General features: G+C 45.4%; 1 protein-coding gene across 1 annotated transcript; it reads right to left on the reverse strand.

The window, feature by feature from the left end:
* Nucleotides 1-1,544: 1,544 nt before the first annotated feature.
* On the reverse strand, nt 1,545-17,016 carry PGD (phosphogluconate dehydrogenase). Its single transcript, XM_083628775.1, has 13 exons — nt 16,859-17,016; nt 13,386-13,461; nt 11,977-12,156; nt 10,723-10,788; nt 9,885-10,003; nt 8,648-8,717; nt 7,989-8,123; nt 7,224-7,413; nt 5,091-5,221; nt 4,453-4,586; nt 3,530-3,629; nt 2,722-2,844; nt 1,545-1,851 (listed from the first exon to the last, which is right to left on the reverse strand). Exons 1-13 carry the CDS (start codon nt 16,864-16,866, stop codon nt 1,732-1,734), a joined length of 1,452 nt encoding a protein of 483 aa, XP_083484901.1. The 5' UTR covers nt 16,867-17,016; the 3' UTR covers nt 1,545-1,731.
* Nucleotides 17,017-17,178: the final 162 nt, after the last annotated feature.

A 17,178-nucleotide genomic window follows, 5' to 3' on the forward strand; every position in this document is an offset into this window, starting at 1 on the left:
CACTGATGAAATAATAAACGTTATTGTTTGGAAATCAGATCACCACTTGTTTGGGAAATCATAGCACAAGGGTAGCTAAGACTCAGGGCTATCACCAGACAGGGCAAGGTATCTTGGTATTTCATTGATCTATAGTTCAGGTATGACTGTGCCACCACCACTACCAATACTGCCCCAACCAGGGGGGAGGGGAAATGATGGTAACAACAACAAGAGGGAGGGCAGAGAAGGGGGTGTTCACCAGTCCATCGATCCAGAGTGGTTTCTGGTTGCTTCGTTTGGCTGTGGTTGTTGCAGGGCTATCACTCTTTGGGGTGAGGATTTAGCTGCGGCTGCTTTGTAGGCTTGCACAGTATTTTTGGCAGATATTTGGTTGTACTGGTTTGCATTGTTGATTCGTTTTGCGATTTCTTCTTCCCCTTTACCATCGTCCATTCATTCGCTGTTGTTTCGTCATGGTCATTGTCTGATGGGTCTAGCGATTGTCATTCTGGTGGAACCACCTTCTCCCTTAAGAGGACATCTAGTGAGGTCCTTCACTGCATCCTTGAAGCCTCCAACTACCAAGGTTTTTTTCTGCAGCAGCACCAGTAGCCAACAGTAGTGGTGAGGGATGTGGATGAGTCAGTGCTGCATACCAGGATGGATACTGGGAAGGGCAGTGGACATGGTGCAAATGCCCCTCTCTCACTGTCCTTTTATGCAGTTGGAGGGAGGGACAGGTGAGCAGTACAACCCCAGCACCATCTGCTATTAGGTGGTACTCCAGCTGCAGAGAGTTTTCCCTCAGTCTATGTACCTGGTGCCCACTCAGCCATTATGTGCACTGGGTGACCATGGACCAGTCACTGCCTCTCAGTCTAACCTACTTCACAGGGTTGTTGTGGGGATTAAATGAAGAGGAGGAACCACATGCACCTCATTGAGCACCTTGGAGGAAAAGGTGGGATATAAATGCAATAAACCAACAAAATACTTTTACAAGCTTTCAGCGTCAGCTAAAATTGGTTTTCTTATCCCAGACATATGACCTTAATTTAGTGCGTCTTAACACTTAAATTTTTGAATTTTACTTGGGGTGATTTCATTGTGGCTCTGCTGTGAGGATGGGAAATCCAGGGGTGCTGCACAGCACAAGGGCTTCTGTATTTGTGGACAAAACAGGATCTTGTACATTTATTTAATTACCATCCTTAAAAAAATGGAGAGAGAGAAATTTATTCAAGATGTGATTATAAGGCTTAATTTGATGCAGACATAGATTATGCAACATTCAAAGCAGATCTGTTTGTTAGAGCTGCTAATAATCTTAGACTAAGATGGTTGCTATTGTGTTCAGGTCCTACTTGCAGGTTCCCTACAGGCGTCTGGTTGGCCACTGAGAGAATAGGATGCTATACTTTTGGTCTGATCCAGCAGGGCAACTGCTTAAGTTCTTGTTTCTTGTTTTGGAGGCTTGAGATTTTGGTCCTATTATTATTATTATTATTATTATTATTATTGCTCCTAGAGGGAACTGGGCTGGTGAAATAAAAGTCATAACATTTTCAAAGAAGGATTTAAATGTTTATTTTAGCCCTCCTATAAGACATGATCACAACTTCTTTACAAAAAAAAATATGCCCCAAACATGACAACTAGAGAAAGTGCTGAAGATACAGAGAATAACCAGCAAGAAGAGGGAATGTTTTAGCTCTACAGTATTTTCCACTTTCAAGTTCAGGCTTCCTTCTAGGCATTGTATGATGAAGAGGAAACAGAGCCTCCATGTCCTGTCCAGTTGGTGTGGATAAATTCGCCTGGTTTTGACAACAGTTCGTAGGTGTGGGCACCAAAATAATCTCGTTGAGCCTTTGAGAAATTGCACACATGGTTAGTGATATAGGTTGCCAAAGTAACACAGTCAACTTTCAGTTGTTGCTAAATTCAAAGGAGGCACACTGAGGGTTGCAGCCCATGTTAGTAATACTCCGAGTAAACAGACTGAAATTAATTGATGTGACTAACTTAGTACCATTAATGTCAATGGATCTACTTCGAGTAGAATTTAGTTGGGGACATCTAAGAGGTCAAACCCATTGCCTCTACAGTAGAGTCTCCATCAGTGTTGGTAAAACTAAAGAGGATCCTTTCAGTTCAGGGATGGAGAACCTGGAGCTCTTTAGATGTTGCTGGACTACAACTCCCATCATCCCTGGCTGGGGCTGATAAAAGATGGAGTCCAACAACAGCTGGAGAGCCGCAGGTTCCCCTTGCAGAGGGAAAACAGGTAAAAATACTGCTGGAAGCTGCAGCCTGTATGGCACTTCCAATCTAAAACAGGCAATGAGGAAACTCGACAAAAGGGAAGGAGAGGAAAAGATGAAGGTAGGGATGATCATGGGCAAATGCAGCTACATATGCTTAAAACATGGGTCCTTTGAGGAATCGAAATTAAGGGGGTTAACCCAAAGGCCACAAGAAAATGATGGATTTTAAGGAAGGCCAGGAGAGAGGTGGCACCACAAATTGTGCTGGATACAGAGACATCAGGTGGGCATTACCGTTGGCCTCTGTGAGAACAGAATGTCAGACCAGATGGGCCCTTTGGCCTGATCCAGCAGTCAGGCTCTCCTTGTGTTAACTAGGGAAATGAGCAAAAGATCTGAACGGAGCAAAAAAGGTTGGAGAAGTTTCAGACCGGACTCCACACATGCCAAAGCTGTTTTCAGACTGGCTTACCTGAATCAGGTTGGCTGGCAGAGTGTCATGCCTGTACCCATCATAGAAAGAAAGTGCAGTGGTGAAGCACGGCATTGGGATGCCAATTTGGACACCAGTGCTGATGGCACGTCGCCATGATTCCTAAGGGAGGAATGATGTAGTAGTAGTTACCTTCTTAAAAGTTGTATTCAGCCAATGACCCTTCATCCATTGGAAACATAGGGTTGTCTCCACTGCTGTCCTTGGGCAAGTGGGACAAAGTTTCCCCTTGCACAATGGGACTTTGCCACCCTCTCCATCCCAGCCCCCCACCTCTACGCACCCTCAAAATCTGCTCCCAAGGGATGGACAATGGACAGCTATTCTGAGGCTGTGGTGTATGTGAAGCTGTTCATAGCAATGCAAAATTGAGTACTTTATCTCTTAACAAACGTACATACATACATACATACATACATACTGCACTTAAAAATGGTCAGGTACTTTCTAAAGCCGCATTCTCCTGGAACATTTAAAGCACTGCCATACCACTTCAGACAATTCTGGAAGCTGTAAGGTACTGAGAGTTGTAGGGAGAGACCCCACTTCACCTCACAGAGCTGGGTTCTCCGAGTTGCTCCACAATCAGCCCCTCTTCAGGGAACTCTGGGAATTAACTCTCAGCACCCTTAAACTACAGCTCCCAGAATTTATTTACGGGGGGGGGGCATGATTGTTTAAAGTGGTATAGTGCTTTTCTTAAAAATATAAGCAGTATACAAATTAAATTAATAATAATAATTTAAATATATGGTGTGTGTATGTGGCCTCTTCTTCCTGAAGTTACCTGGCAATTCTCTACCGCCGTCTTGAAAAAGTTGTCCAACAGTAGGTTCTGGAGATCAGGGCTTCGATCAAAAGCTTCTTTGATTTTCCCAAGGAACACACTATGCAGAAGACATGCAAAAGCAGTTAGTAGGATTTCTTGAAATCAGTGAGGTAAATAGCCAGGAACCCAAAAACATATGTGGACCAACATATTGTAACCAAGGGCAGGGATAACCAACGATGCTGTTGGACTCCAATTTTCATAAGCTCCAGCTAGCATGGCTAATAGTCAATTCCCAGAAGAATTAGCAATCTCTCTTCACAGGCAAGTCTGGGAATTGTAGCTCTGAGAGGGGAGTAAGGGGTCTCCCAGCACCCTTAACAGACTACAGCTCCCATAATTCTTTGGGGGAAGCAGTTTAAAGTGATATCGTGCTTTAACTGTATGTTGCAGATGGGGTCTGTGTCTACAAATATGTCACCCAGGGAAGAGTGCTAAAAAAGTGTTATCGTTTTTTTAAAGAAAAGGTCATCTGATCCTAAAACCAGCTGGGACCACACCATGCCCATTTTAGAGATTGAGCAACTGATCCAGAAAATGAGAAGTTGCAGGCAGGAGCCCTTTCATTTCCTCTGCTGTGTTTCAATGGGAGGAACTTCCTCAAACTCAGAGCATAAGAAGTGGGAACAAATAATTACAAAAGGAGAGACAGAGGAAACTAGAGGCAGAAGCACTCTTAACTATCTATCGTTCCCAGAATTCTTTGGAGAATCCATGACTGTTTGAAGCGGTACAATACTGCTGTAAATGTAGAGTGTAGGTGCAGCCTCAGTTAGAATCTCAACTTTTCGATTCAGTTGGTCTGAGCTCCAAACGAAGAGGATCATCTCCCTGTCTATCGACAGCCCCTGCTCCAATCATATCCTATCTGTCTTGCTTACCTTCGGATGATGCATCCTCCCCGCCACATCAGGGCGATGGCACCATAATTCAGCGTCCAGCCAAACTCTTTTGCCGCTTGCCTCAGCAACATGAAGCCTTGCGTGTAGGAAATAATCTTTGAAGCATACAGGGCCTGCAAGGGAGCCAAGGGACAGTGTCAAGATTTAGAAAGAAGCTTTCAAGCCAGGGGCTGGCTCCAGAGGGTGGCAAAGTCACCCATTTGCTGAGCCACCAGAGACCGAGAAAGGACCCCACCAACCCAAAGAGTTGCCCATCATCATGAATCATGTTAGGTCAGAGTTAGTGTGAGGGAATGATTGGTTTGCACACCCCACCACCCATTCCAGATTAAAGGAACCCACTGAGCATGTCTTGAGTGAGGAAGCCTATAATTCTGGAACCACTGATACAATCTCTACAACAATCTGGACCTCAGACAATGGAGGTTCTTGTTGGAGACTATAATGCAGAATGATGCATCTTCCCCACACATAGGATAGTGAATCTCCAGAATTTTGTTGGACTATGACTCCCACCACACCAAACGCTGGCCATGTTGGGTGGGGGCTGATGGGAGTTGTAGTTTGACAACACCTGGAGGGCCACAAGGCTAGCCCTCCTTGGCCTAACAACTCACTTTGCGGATGTCCTCCAGAAACGCCGCCTTATTCCCGCTAAACTTCGCTGCGTTGGGTCCACTCAACAGCTTGCTAGCTTTCACTCTTTCGTCCTTGAGGGAAGACAGGCACCGAGCAAAGACAGCCTCCCCTGTGGAGAAAGAAAAATCAAACACCATGGATGGCTAAACTGAAGCAATGGCAAACAGGACCACAGTACTGTGTGTACACAGGAGATTGCTTTCTGAAACAACTCAAATTATCTTCACTAAAAAACTATTGGGTATCATGTAACTGAAGGCAGGACATAAAACTTACCCATTTGGGGGTTCCCCCAAAGAATCCTTGGAACTGTAGTCTGTTAAGGGTGCAGAGAGGTTTTTGGGGAACCTCTTTTCCTCGCAGAGTTTCCTGGAAAGAGGGACTGATTTTTAAACCACTGGGAATTATTTCAGCACCCAAAACAAACTACAGTTCCCAGGATTCTTTGGTTTGGGAAAGGGAAAGAAGCCACAACTGATTAAACCAGTACCATGGTGCTTTAAATGCATGGAGTCAAGGTGGCCTAAATGGCAGTTACTTCAGATTAAGCACGCATAGCATTGTGCTGTAAGCAACCCCACCCCGCAAAACAAACTACAATTCTAGATATCAACAGTAAACTCTGAGTGCCAATCCTTGTGCATACAAAAGAGAACACAATCAAACACACAAATGGGAACTGTATCATCTGGCTTGGAGAAACCCCAAGTTTTGCAGTGGTACAAGAAATGTTTTTTTAAAAAGCAACCCACTGAGGACAGAGTATATTCAACAGGAATGTAACACTCATTGAGTGCTACAGGGGATTATTATTACTATTATAAAAATATTTTATCAGTCACTTTACTCACAAAAACTGACCCAAAGCAACTTTGGGACCTAATTGAGTAGTGCAGATAAAGACATGAGTGGCTTGTGGTAACTGGGAATGGAAGCAATTGCCCCACTTGTAAGGACTGACAGCCTGAAAGGCGTGGGCAGAGGGAGTGCAAACACACAAGGTGAAAAAGTTCTTCAGATTTCCTGTGAGTGACTCATACTCTCACTGCCGCAGGTGCACTGTGGTTCCTCCACACTCTTGCAGTCACAAAGGTAGCCCCTCCTCTCCCCCCACTTTCTTAGCCAACCAACATCCTTCTGCATTGTGAAGGGATGAGTCAGCTGCTTTAGAGCAGGAAATTGCAAGTCATGCTGATGTAGGAAGGAAGCAGAAGGGGTGAGAGAAAGAAAAGCAAACCATACACCCAATCCATTAGCAATTCACCTGGCAACCCTAGGAGCCAAGCCTTGAACCCTATGTGGAGGAGGTTTGATATTTAAAAGAGGGGAGAAATGCAGAACACAGTAGGAAGGGTGTGTGTGCTAAAGAAGAAAGGCAGAGTTGATAACTCAGTGGTAGAGAAGGTAGAGAAGATGCATTGCATACAAAAGGATTCCTGGTTCAGTCCTCAGGATCTCCACTTTAAAAGGAGCTTATTTTGGAAAACTGCGAAGGATCCTTGCCCAAGAATGTAGAGAACCATCACCAGTCAGAGCAGGAACATAGGAAGATGCCTTATACTGAATCAGACATGTAGCTCAGTACTGTCAACACAGATGGGCAATAGCTCTTCAGGGTTTCAGACAGGAGATATTCCCAGGCCTACCTGGAGATGCTCTACCACTGAACTATGGCCCTTTGCCAGCTGTGAAAACAGCACAGAAGTGTGGATGATATTTTGAGTTTGGAGGATCCTGAGCTCACACAGCAAACTTACTGGTTGTCAGGCATAAAACCAGTGCGGTGTAGTGGGTAGTGTCAGGTCTTGGAGACCAGAGTTCAAATCCCTACTCAGTTCACTGGGTGACCTTGGACCAGTCACCATCCCTCAGCCTAACCTACCTCACAGGGTTGTTGCTGAGGGTAAAATGGAGAAGAGGAGAGAAACATGAATGCCACCTTGAATTCCGTTAACGAAAGGTAGCACAGAAATCTAAATAACAGCGACAAACTCTTGGGTGCCTCAACTCAGGTCTTTCAAGTAAACAAGGACTGCACCACATATCTCCGGGGCCCCTGCCCCTCCCATCATTGCCACATTTTAGTGCAAATCTATGTCAAAGTTATTTACCAATTAGAGTGACGGGGACCCCGTACTCTAAAGCTGAGATAGCCGTCCACTTCCCTGTTCCCTTTTGCCCAGCACTGTCTCGGATCTTTGGGAGCAAATGCTTCCCATCAGCATCACGATACTTCAATATGTTTGCTGTGATTTCGATCAAGAAGGAGTCCAGTTCAGTCTTATTCCACTGCTCAAACACCTAGGGGGCAAGAGAGACAAGGAGCAGAGAGATCAACAACCCCCTCCCTGAGACTGCAAGGTCTTTTTTTTTTTAGCACATGGAGTGCTCTGTGCTCTATAAACCTGATGCATTTGCTCTTAAGAAAATAGGAAGATGCCTTTGTTGCTCTGCTGTACACCTCCACTGTTAGGGACTTCCCCTGCATGCAAAGACAGGTTCTGGTGGATTGAGCGGATGATTGTGGGTCCTGCAGTCAAGAAGGCAGTTTCTGCTGTAGAGGTAAACCTTTGGGCTCTTCATATGTTGATGGGCCACAACTCCCATCGGTCGCAAGTCAGAGATGGGGAATTCCAGATATTGGTGGACTCCCATCAGCCTCAAGCAGCATGGCCAATGGTCAAGGACGTAGTCTGACAACATATGGAAGGCCCACAAGTATCCCATCCCCCTAAAGGCTCCTGGGAACTCCATCTAGAAAAGGAGGCTCCCTGCTGTGTCTCTGTGTAAGTGCCTGTTCTGGCTTTTATTTAGACTTATTAAAACTGGGTCTTCACCCATCAGATTCAAGAAACTGGTTTGTCTTGTGGGCTCACCGCGGCCATCTCGTCATGGTCCATGCCTAGCACATCCTTCATGAGGTGGTAGGCTTCGCAGATCAGCTGCATATCTCCATACTCAATCCCATTGTGCACCATCTTTACAAAGTGCCCAGACCCCTCGTCTCCCACCTGCCAGAGTCATAAGAGAGAAGAATAAAATGAATTATTATTATTAAGATTTATATACTGCACTTCATGACAATATCTCAGAGCGGTTCACAAGGTAAAAAGACAAGTAAATAGTTAAAACCAACAAAACAATAACCTCCTTCCCACAAACACATATAAAAGACTTTAGAATATTAATCAGCCTTATAAAACCAAAAAAATACAAATACAAAATACATGTAACACAGAATAATTTATAACAACCCCACCTCCACAATAAATAAGTTAAAATCCCATTCCCATTAAAAGCATAATTTTAGCACCAGGAGGCTGGGCCACACCCGCATTCTACCCCCCAAGTACAGCCCCCAATGGGCTCGTCAATATTGGAAAGGGTCTGCCTTCTCCCCTTCCTCTTGATGGGGAAGGTGAGGGGCTGGAGAAGCTAGTAACCTTCCGGAAACCATTCACAAAGAGGGGCATCAGCTTGAAGAGTATCTCTAGGAGCATACAGAGTGCATCATAAACATGTCAGCTCATCTTACCCAGTCGCAACAGGGTTCTCCAGTTCCTACTTTGGCAGCGATGCTCTGAAATATTGGTTTGATGTGAGGCCTGCAAAGAACCAAAAGGATGTTTGAAAAACAAAGCAAAGGCAACAGAAAGGACATCATCATGATTGGTTCACTGTCCTGACCATAACAGAGGCTAGGAGGGCAGAGACATGTGGTAGGGCATTATCAGTAGTGGCTCCCTACCTCTGAAACCCCCTTCCAAGTGATATTTGGTCTGCCCCTACTACAGAAGCATTTAAGAAACATGTTCACTTGGCCAGGTGTTTGGATAAGGAAATAATTATTTTGGGGGTGCAGTCCCTACAGATACCATTGATGCTGTTTACTGTATCTCATCTGAGTCTGTGTTTTTAAAAATTATGTTTTATTGGCATCTACTATTTTATTGACTGCCCCAGGCAGGGGAAAGGATGAGACTGAAAAATGGTAAATGAGTAAACAAAAATAAAAATGAAACATACATTTACTGCTTTGGTCCCTTCACAACTCAATCTGAGGAGGACCCAACTGAGAGAACGTGCATTTTTCAGTGGTGACTCCATGTCTGTGGAATTCTCTTCCCAAGGAAACACACCTGGCACCATCATTGTCAAACTTTAGGCCAAGACATTCATGTTTGCCCAGCCTTTCAGTTGTTATGTTTGAATCATACCTTGCTGCGGTTTTTATTTTTATTGAGTGGGAAAGGATTTGTCCTTTTTTGCAGTTGAAGATGGAAAGCTGCCTTATACTGAGTCAGTCAGACAACTGGTCCATCTAGTTCATTATCATCTACACTGTCTGGCAGCTGCTCTCCAGGGCTTTCAGGCAGGGAGTTTCTCCCAGACCTACCTGGAGATGCTGATGGGGACTGAAGCTGGCACCTTCTGCATGCCAAGCAGGTGCTCTAGCACTGCTTCCGAAGTGATTTACAATGCAATAAAAACCATACACAGAACAATTAATTGCATATGTAAAAGCAGCTAAAACATTTGCTATATTTTAAAAAATGGGAAAGCAATATATGTGAATTTATATATGGAGTGGAGCAGGATTTGTCCTATGATGTTATTGCAGGATGAGCACTTTGGGTCAATTAATGCTCTTTTTTCTTTTTGCTGTATTCTGGATTTTGTATCATGTACACTTTCATAATTGTAAATAGCCTTGAGAAACCTATGCATTAAGCAACAAATAAATGCATTAAATCATTCTCGTAATCACTTACCATGCCTCTTTGGCTCCTCCTGGCATGAGTGAAGGGCCGTACCTGGCGCCCTCTTCGCCGCCGCTAACCCCGCTCCCAACAAACAAGATGCCCTTCTCCTTGAGCTCCTTGCAACGCCTCTGGATAGGAAAAGAAGGGGGACTCGTTGCTCGAAAAATAGGATTATGGGGGCAAAAGCACTGCATTCTCTACTTAGGGCAACGTATATCTCACAAAAGAGAAAGAAAATAAATCTGACTCCTGTACCAGTTAAGAGCTACATAACCATTTGAAACTTAAAATTCTGCACCGAGTAAAATTTCCTTTGCATCTGGTTTAACAGACATTGGTGGGCTTTAGAGCATGGAGGTAAATAATCCCTGGATGGTTAAGTCCAGTCAAAGGCAACTATGGACTCATCTCACTTTCAGGCCGAGAGAGCCGGCATTTGTCTACAGACAGCTTTTCAGGTCATGTAGCCAGTGTGACTAAACAGTTTCTGGCACAACGGAACACCTTGCTCAAAACTTCCAATCCTTGTACAAAACTCATTGATGAGCCTTTGGGCAAAATTGAGAGGCGGGATATAAAAAGCTGCAGTTTTATAAAATACTAGGGGCTGCACCCCTACTTACTTTGCTCACCAATCCTGCCCTTCTCAAAGCCACCTGCTGGCTGCACAAAAAACTGCAGCGTGACAACATCCTTAGGAAAATATGTATTAGGAGAGAAATGTCTTGCAAACAAATCCTAACCAACCAACCCCACAGGTCTGTTAGTGAAGATAAAGTTAGCTCCCACATATCCTCTTGAGCTCCTTGGAGTACACAAGTATGATACAAATGGGCACCATACATACTGTGCTATCTCTATACTCAGAATTCCCTCCATCTATAATGATGTCTCCAGCACTCAGCAGTGGCACCTGTAAAGGAAAGAGACAGTGTTACATCAGAAGATGTCAGCAGAGGGCACACTGGCAGCAGCCCTTCCCCACTATTCTTCCCCAATGACTGGTACCAAGAGAGGTTTTCTCTGAATCTAGTGGCAGGTGTCCATCTGCAGAGAGTTGCTGGATCAGACCAAAAAGCCTATCTAATCCAGTGGAACATCTCCTGAGAGGGCTAATGAGACCCTGGAGTTAGTGCAGAAAATAGTGAGCTACATGGACTAGTGGTCTGACTCAGTATAAGGCAGCTTCATATGGCCATAGCTCAGTGGTAGAGCATCTGCTTTGTATGTAGAAGGTCTCTGGTTCAATCCCCAATGGCATCTCCATGTAGGGCTGGGGAAGACCCCTGCCTGAAATCCTAGAAAGCTGCTGCCAGTGAGAGTAAGACAATATTGAACTAGATGGACCAATGGTCTGATTAGGTATAAGGCAGCTTCTTATGTTTCCTTCTTCAACTAAAATATTACTGAATTTTAGAGCAGTAAGTGTCTGTGTCTTGGAAACAGTGTTAGAAACTCAGAAATATAAGCTAGGCATCAAATGGCTCCTTAAGCCAAAGTTATAGTTGCCAAAATGGAATGTCTAGCTGCTTTTGGGGGGCAAGATGGCTCTAAAGTCTTATTTTTCAAATGATGGACTGACTGTGATTGATTCTCAGTTAAACATCTGGCTAGTTCAGGTAACAACTTTGAGCTAGGTTAAGAGTTTTGAGGACAAAGAAGAAGAGTCACTTAATCCACGTATACACTATTCTGACTTCGTTTTCTTAATGGTGACTGCTCCTGTTCAGGCTGCACAGAAAAAGCATTTATCATCCAGAAATTCATTCTGATTATGCAGATAAAATATAACTGATAACTTACCATGAGAAACATAGTAAACTGGCTTAATATTATCTATATTGACTGGCAGTGGCTTTCCAGGATTTTCCACAGGGAGCCTCTCACAGCCCCATCTGGAGATGCCAGGGATTGAACCTGAGACCTTCCACACGCAAAGCAGGAGCTCTGCCACTGAGCCCCAGCCCTTCCCCTCAGGGAGGAAAGGTTCAGCCAGCCCTAGCTTTGGCCAATCCATAGAATTATGGAAAGTGGCATAAAGGGGCATCATTTGTAAAAGAAGAGGCAGTTGGTCAAGGATGGGAGGAAGAGATCTGCTCACCAGCTTGTTGATGAAGTCATCCACAGCGCTCCCAGCCTTGACAAGCAGGATGATCTTCCGGGGTTTCTTCAGCTTGGAGACCATTTCTTCCAAAGAGTGGGCCCCAATGACTTTAGTGCCCTTGGCTTCATTTGCCAGGAAGTCGTCCACTTTGGATACCGTTCGATTAAATGCACAGACCTAGGAGAGAGTAAGAGAGAGGGATTGCACTGGGAGACAGCAGAGCTGATGCCTTTTCTGAAATGCATCCTCCTATACCTGGTTTTCTAATGGGTTTGTGCCAGGAACTAGGAAGTTATTTTCAGACTCTAAGGACCAAAAGGACAAGACATCTGCATGTTCATTTTAATTATTTCCTCCCATTTAACCAGAAAAATGAAAGGCTTGGTTGGAATGGATTTAACCTGGTGTGCAGGTCATTAAAAAAAACCAACCTTTCAATGTATACAGGTTTAGCTAGCTTCTCACACACACACCAGCACTTCCTGCTGAGCAATTATCTGCAGAGATTGCTCAAAACAGTAAGCCAATCTATGTTCTGTCATTTAAGGTACTCAAACAAATAAGAAAACAGGGAAAGACAAGGCCTCCCACTAAATCAGGGACCTCCGGATGTTGCTGGACTCCATCTCCCATCAGTCCTAGTCTAGCATGACCAATTCTTGGGGGTGATGGCAGCTGCATTCCAGCAACACCTGGTTTGCCAAAAGTTCCTTGCCTCTACCCTAAATCCCCTTCCTTGCCTTCTTGTTTCAAACTTTTCTTATCTCCACATTCATACATTTCTTATCACCAGCAGATTTACTATATAGCCAACGGGTATAATTAATTAATTATATTTATATCCTGCGGTTCCTCCCAAAGGAGCCCAGGGTAGCAAACCCACAAACTATAAAGCAATAAAAACATCTACACTACAGATGCAGACTAGGAAAGATTTCTATTTAATTAGAAGAGGAAGGTCTTTAGCAGGCGCTGAAAACACCACAGAGACGGTGCCTGTCTGATAATGGGAGGGAATTCCAGAAGGCAGGGGCCACCACACTAAAGGCCCAGCCCCAACACTGTGCAGAATGGGTCTCTATCTTGATAAGATGATCTGTTGGGTATATAAAGGGTGAGAAGATTTATCAGGTATCCTGGTCCCAGGCTGTATAGGGATTTATACACCAAAATCTAGAACTTAGCCCAGTAAGTAGCTAATATGCCACTGATGAACCATCACAGATGAACACAGCTGTAATCTAGAAACATCTGGAAGACCAAAGGACCCCCACCCCTGTCTTCAAGCTTCTGTCCTAAGATCTCCCTTCTACGTTCTATACAGTACCTAGCAAAGAAAGCGAGAGAGAGTCTGTGATAAATAATTGCTTAGTAGTTAAAACTTCACACCAGGCATTTCCACTCACCACGAAGCCATGGTCGTTCATGTTGAGGATGAGGTTCTGGCCCATGACGGCCAGTCCAATCAAGGCGATGTCTGCTCTGAAAAAGGGGAAGAACATACATGGATGCTTACACTTCCCAGAATGGTTTAACAATCCATCCCTCTTTGCAGGATTCTTTGGGGGAAGCCATGGCTGTTTAAAGTGGTATGATGCTGCTTTAAATGTACAGTGCAGGTGGGGCCTGTGACACCCAGGCAGGGGTGCCAAGGAACAGGGACGGTTGCAGTTTAAAAACCCAGGCTGTGCTTCTGATCCATGCCTTGCACCAGCCAGGACTGTGTTGTGTCAATTCTAGAGATTGAGCAACTAGATCTAGAAAATGAGAAGTTACACACGTCTAGAAGCCCTTTCATTTCCTAGCTGTGCCTCAACAATATGGGAGAGACTTCCTCAAACTCAGTGGGATTATATGAGAACGGAAGAAGAAATCATTATGGAAGAAAAGCAGACAAATGGAGGTAGAAGCATAGGAACTTAGAAGGCTGCTTTAGCAGAGGCAGAGGCAGATTCTTGTTCCACCTAACACAGGACTGTCTACAGTACACTGACAGCAGCTCTCCGGGATCTCAGATTGCAGCCTTTGTCAACCCAACCTGGAGATGCAAAGGGTTAAACCATGGACTTTCTGCATGTAAAGCAGATGATCTACCACTGAGCTATCACCCTTCCCCAGAGTGGATTTGCAGTCCCAGGAACCAGCAACAGCTACAATAATAAAACGTCAGGGATTAAATCCTGAGCTTGGCCCAACTCGCACAACACACCTGTGGAGTCTTTCACGTGGCATTAAGCCAGCCAAGTGTTACCAATACTGGGCACCCCTCTGGCAACTCTCTCCACACCCACACCACCCCCTCTGCCTTGGGCAATGTCTCTTTGTTTCTCTTTACATCTTCTTAAGCCTTGTCCAAACAATTAGCAAAGGAGGCAGTCCTCTGCGTTTGGCCTGTACCACTTCGGATGGGGGGGAGCCCTCATGCCTGAAAGCTCCAGTATGTGCAAGCGCTCACTTTGAATCCCTGTAAGTTCAAAACTAGAAAGTCCAGAAGGAAAAGTCAGGCCTAGAAACAACTCATACAGGACTAAGCATTGATGACAATGACCAGAGGCTGCATTCAACATTAGTCCTCCTCAGAGTAGACACCACTGGAATTAATGATTTCAGTGGGTCTACTGGGAGAAGACTTAGCTGGAGACAATGCCAGGAGCTGTTAAGTATGGATGGTCAGGTGGGAAAAAAATTTAAAATGTGATTCGGCCCAAGCCACACCTCTCACTGCCTTCTTCTGCACCCTCCTTCCCAGTGATTTTACCTGGCTGGTAGATGTTCTTGAACTGGGATATCATTTGATTGCCAGAACAGAGAATGGTGAGGTAGGTGAGTGGGTGGGTGGCCCCATGCATCACTGGTTCGTGGGCCTCAGAAGGAAATGTGGCTCTTGGGCCAATGAAGGTTCTTCCCCCCTGCATTAACTCATTGCAATCCTTGCAATAATCCTGCACAACCTGTTTTTATACAAACCTATGGAGAAGCCACACATTGTGGAATACTGTGCACAGCACCGCTCTGGTCACCTCACCTCAGAAAGGACTTTGTAAAAGGTTCAGACAAGGGCAAGCAAAATGATCAAGGGGATGGAGCAACTCCCCTATGAGGAAAGGTTACAACATTTTGGGCTTTTCAGTTTAGAGAAGAGTAAGAAGGAACACAAAAGAGGCGTGTAAAATTGTGCAAGGTGTGGAGAAAGCAGAGGAAATTTTTCTCTCTCCCTCTCATAGCACTAGAACTTGAGACTAAATGTTGGAAGATTCAGCGCAGACAAAAGAATGGACTTTTTCTACACAGCACATGGTTAAACTTTGGAACTCGCTCCCACAGGAGGCAGGGATGGCCAACAACCTAGATGGCTTTAAAAGAGAATTTCAGAATCACACCAAGGAGATGGATATCACAAATTCTTTGTCCACTGCTGGGAGTCAGTATGGCTCTGAATACCAGTTGCTGAGGCTCACAAGTGAGAAGAGTTGCTGTTGTACTCAGGTCCTGCTTGCAGGCTTCCTATTGAGGCAGCTTATTGGTCACTGGGAGAACAGGATGTTGGATTAAATGGGCCTTTGGCCTGATGGAGCAGTCAGACTTTTCTTATTATGTATTGTTAAAGCATGTGCGACATGCCTCCCTATGCTCTGATCATTTATTTAATTAATTGATTTCATCCCACCAGTTGATCAGAGCAAAAGGAAGCTGACTTATGAGGAGTTGGGCAAGTGGTTCATCCAACTGCAGACACTGACTGGCAGTGGCTCTCCAAGGTACCAGGCAGAGAATCCCTCCCAGCCCTAAGGGGAGCTGCAAGAGACTGAGCATGGGACCTTCTGCATGGAAAGTGAGTGCTCTGCCACTGAGCCACAGTCCTTTCCGATTTACACAAAAGATTAACCACAATCAATTTCCATGCAGCTGAGATTAGCCCAGAAGCAAGCACATCCAACTTGAACCTGCCCTGATTTCTAAAGAACGGCTCAAGAGGCTGAAGGTTTTCATTTCTAAGGCTCAACCTTAAAAAAAAATGATAAATCAAGAAAACTGCCTCCTCAAGCAATCACCATGTAGCCACAATTAGCAACGATTTGAGATTTCCCTCCCCCCTTTAAAGAAAAAATAAAATTCCAGATCAGAAGATGATCCCACCCCACAGACATAAAGCCCCAGGACCTATTTGCCATGCGAAGGCTCAGTCCTGCAAAACGTGAATCAGTCTGCTGCAGAAAAATTTGGGGTTCACTTTTGCAGCCCAACTCCCCAAGGTACTCTGAGTCACCTAAGTCAATGATCAGTCAGATAAGAATGGATGGAGACAGGAACCAGTGGAGGGAAAGCAAGGAATGCCTTTATTTTCCTGCTGCAACAGAGCCCGCCTCCCGCCCCGAAAGGAGGTGAGGGCCCGGAGCTAACAAGCCATGGAAATGCCCCTGAGCACCTACAGAGTGCTTACCCTCCTTCCCCCTTGGATGAACCCCACTGAGCTCAGTGCAAACTTTCCTCCGAGGAAAGCCTGGCAGTGCACTCCCTTCTCTTGCACGGGAGTAAGGTTCCTGGAACCGAATGAAGCTTCCTGACTGCGACCCTGCTTACTCGGGAGTCAGCCCACCGACCCCCCGCCTCCACTGAGCTCAGCGAGATGCACTTCCGCATCACGGTGTGTTCCGGATTAGGTCTGCTTTACGCACGCTAACTTGGAAGGGAGCTTCGCCGAAGTCAGTGGGGTCCATGGCCATTAATTACGGTCTACTCCAGAGTGGCCCGATGAGATTTACTCGCCTAGGAGCAAACCTTCCCCGCCTTGAACTCATCGGTCATTTACTCTTGCGCGTAACTCAGCATTGCCAAACGAGCCCCGCTAACCCTCTCCAAAATGCCCCCCAATACTTACTGGGCCATGGCGGCGACTCGGGCGGCTTAACTGTAGCTGAGACGAGAAAGGTAGGCGACTGGCGCTCCCAAAGACGCTCCCACTTGGAGCGGACCCGCTTAGGCCAGCCCACCGCAGGGAGGGGCTAGCCCTAGCCCGGCCTAAAGGTCTGCTGATCGGCTCAGGCGGACGGCGAGCATCGCCCTTTAAAGGCACAGGCTTCTGCCTTTCCATCCCTCTGTTGCGGTCGGATGGGAATTTTTTGTTTTCATTGTCTTTTTTTTGGCAATGGTTCAAAGTCATGCATTCGAGGGATGGGGTAGTTCGCCGGCTCCCTTTCC

This window comes from Podarcis filfolensis, assembly GCF_964270895.1.
Source record: "Podarcis filfolensis genome assembly, chromosome: 8".
Taxonomy (NCBI): Eukaryota; Metazoa; Chordata; class Lepidosauria; order Squamata; family Lacertidae; genus Podarcis; species Podarcis filfolensis.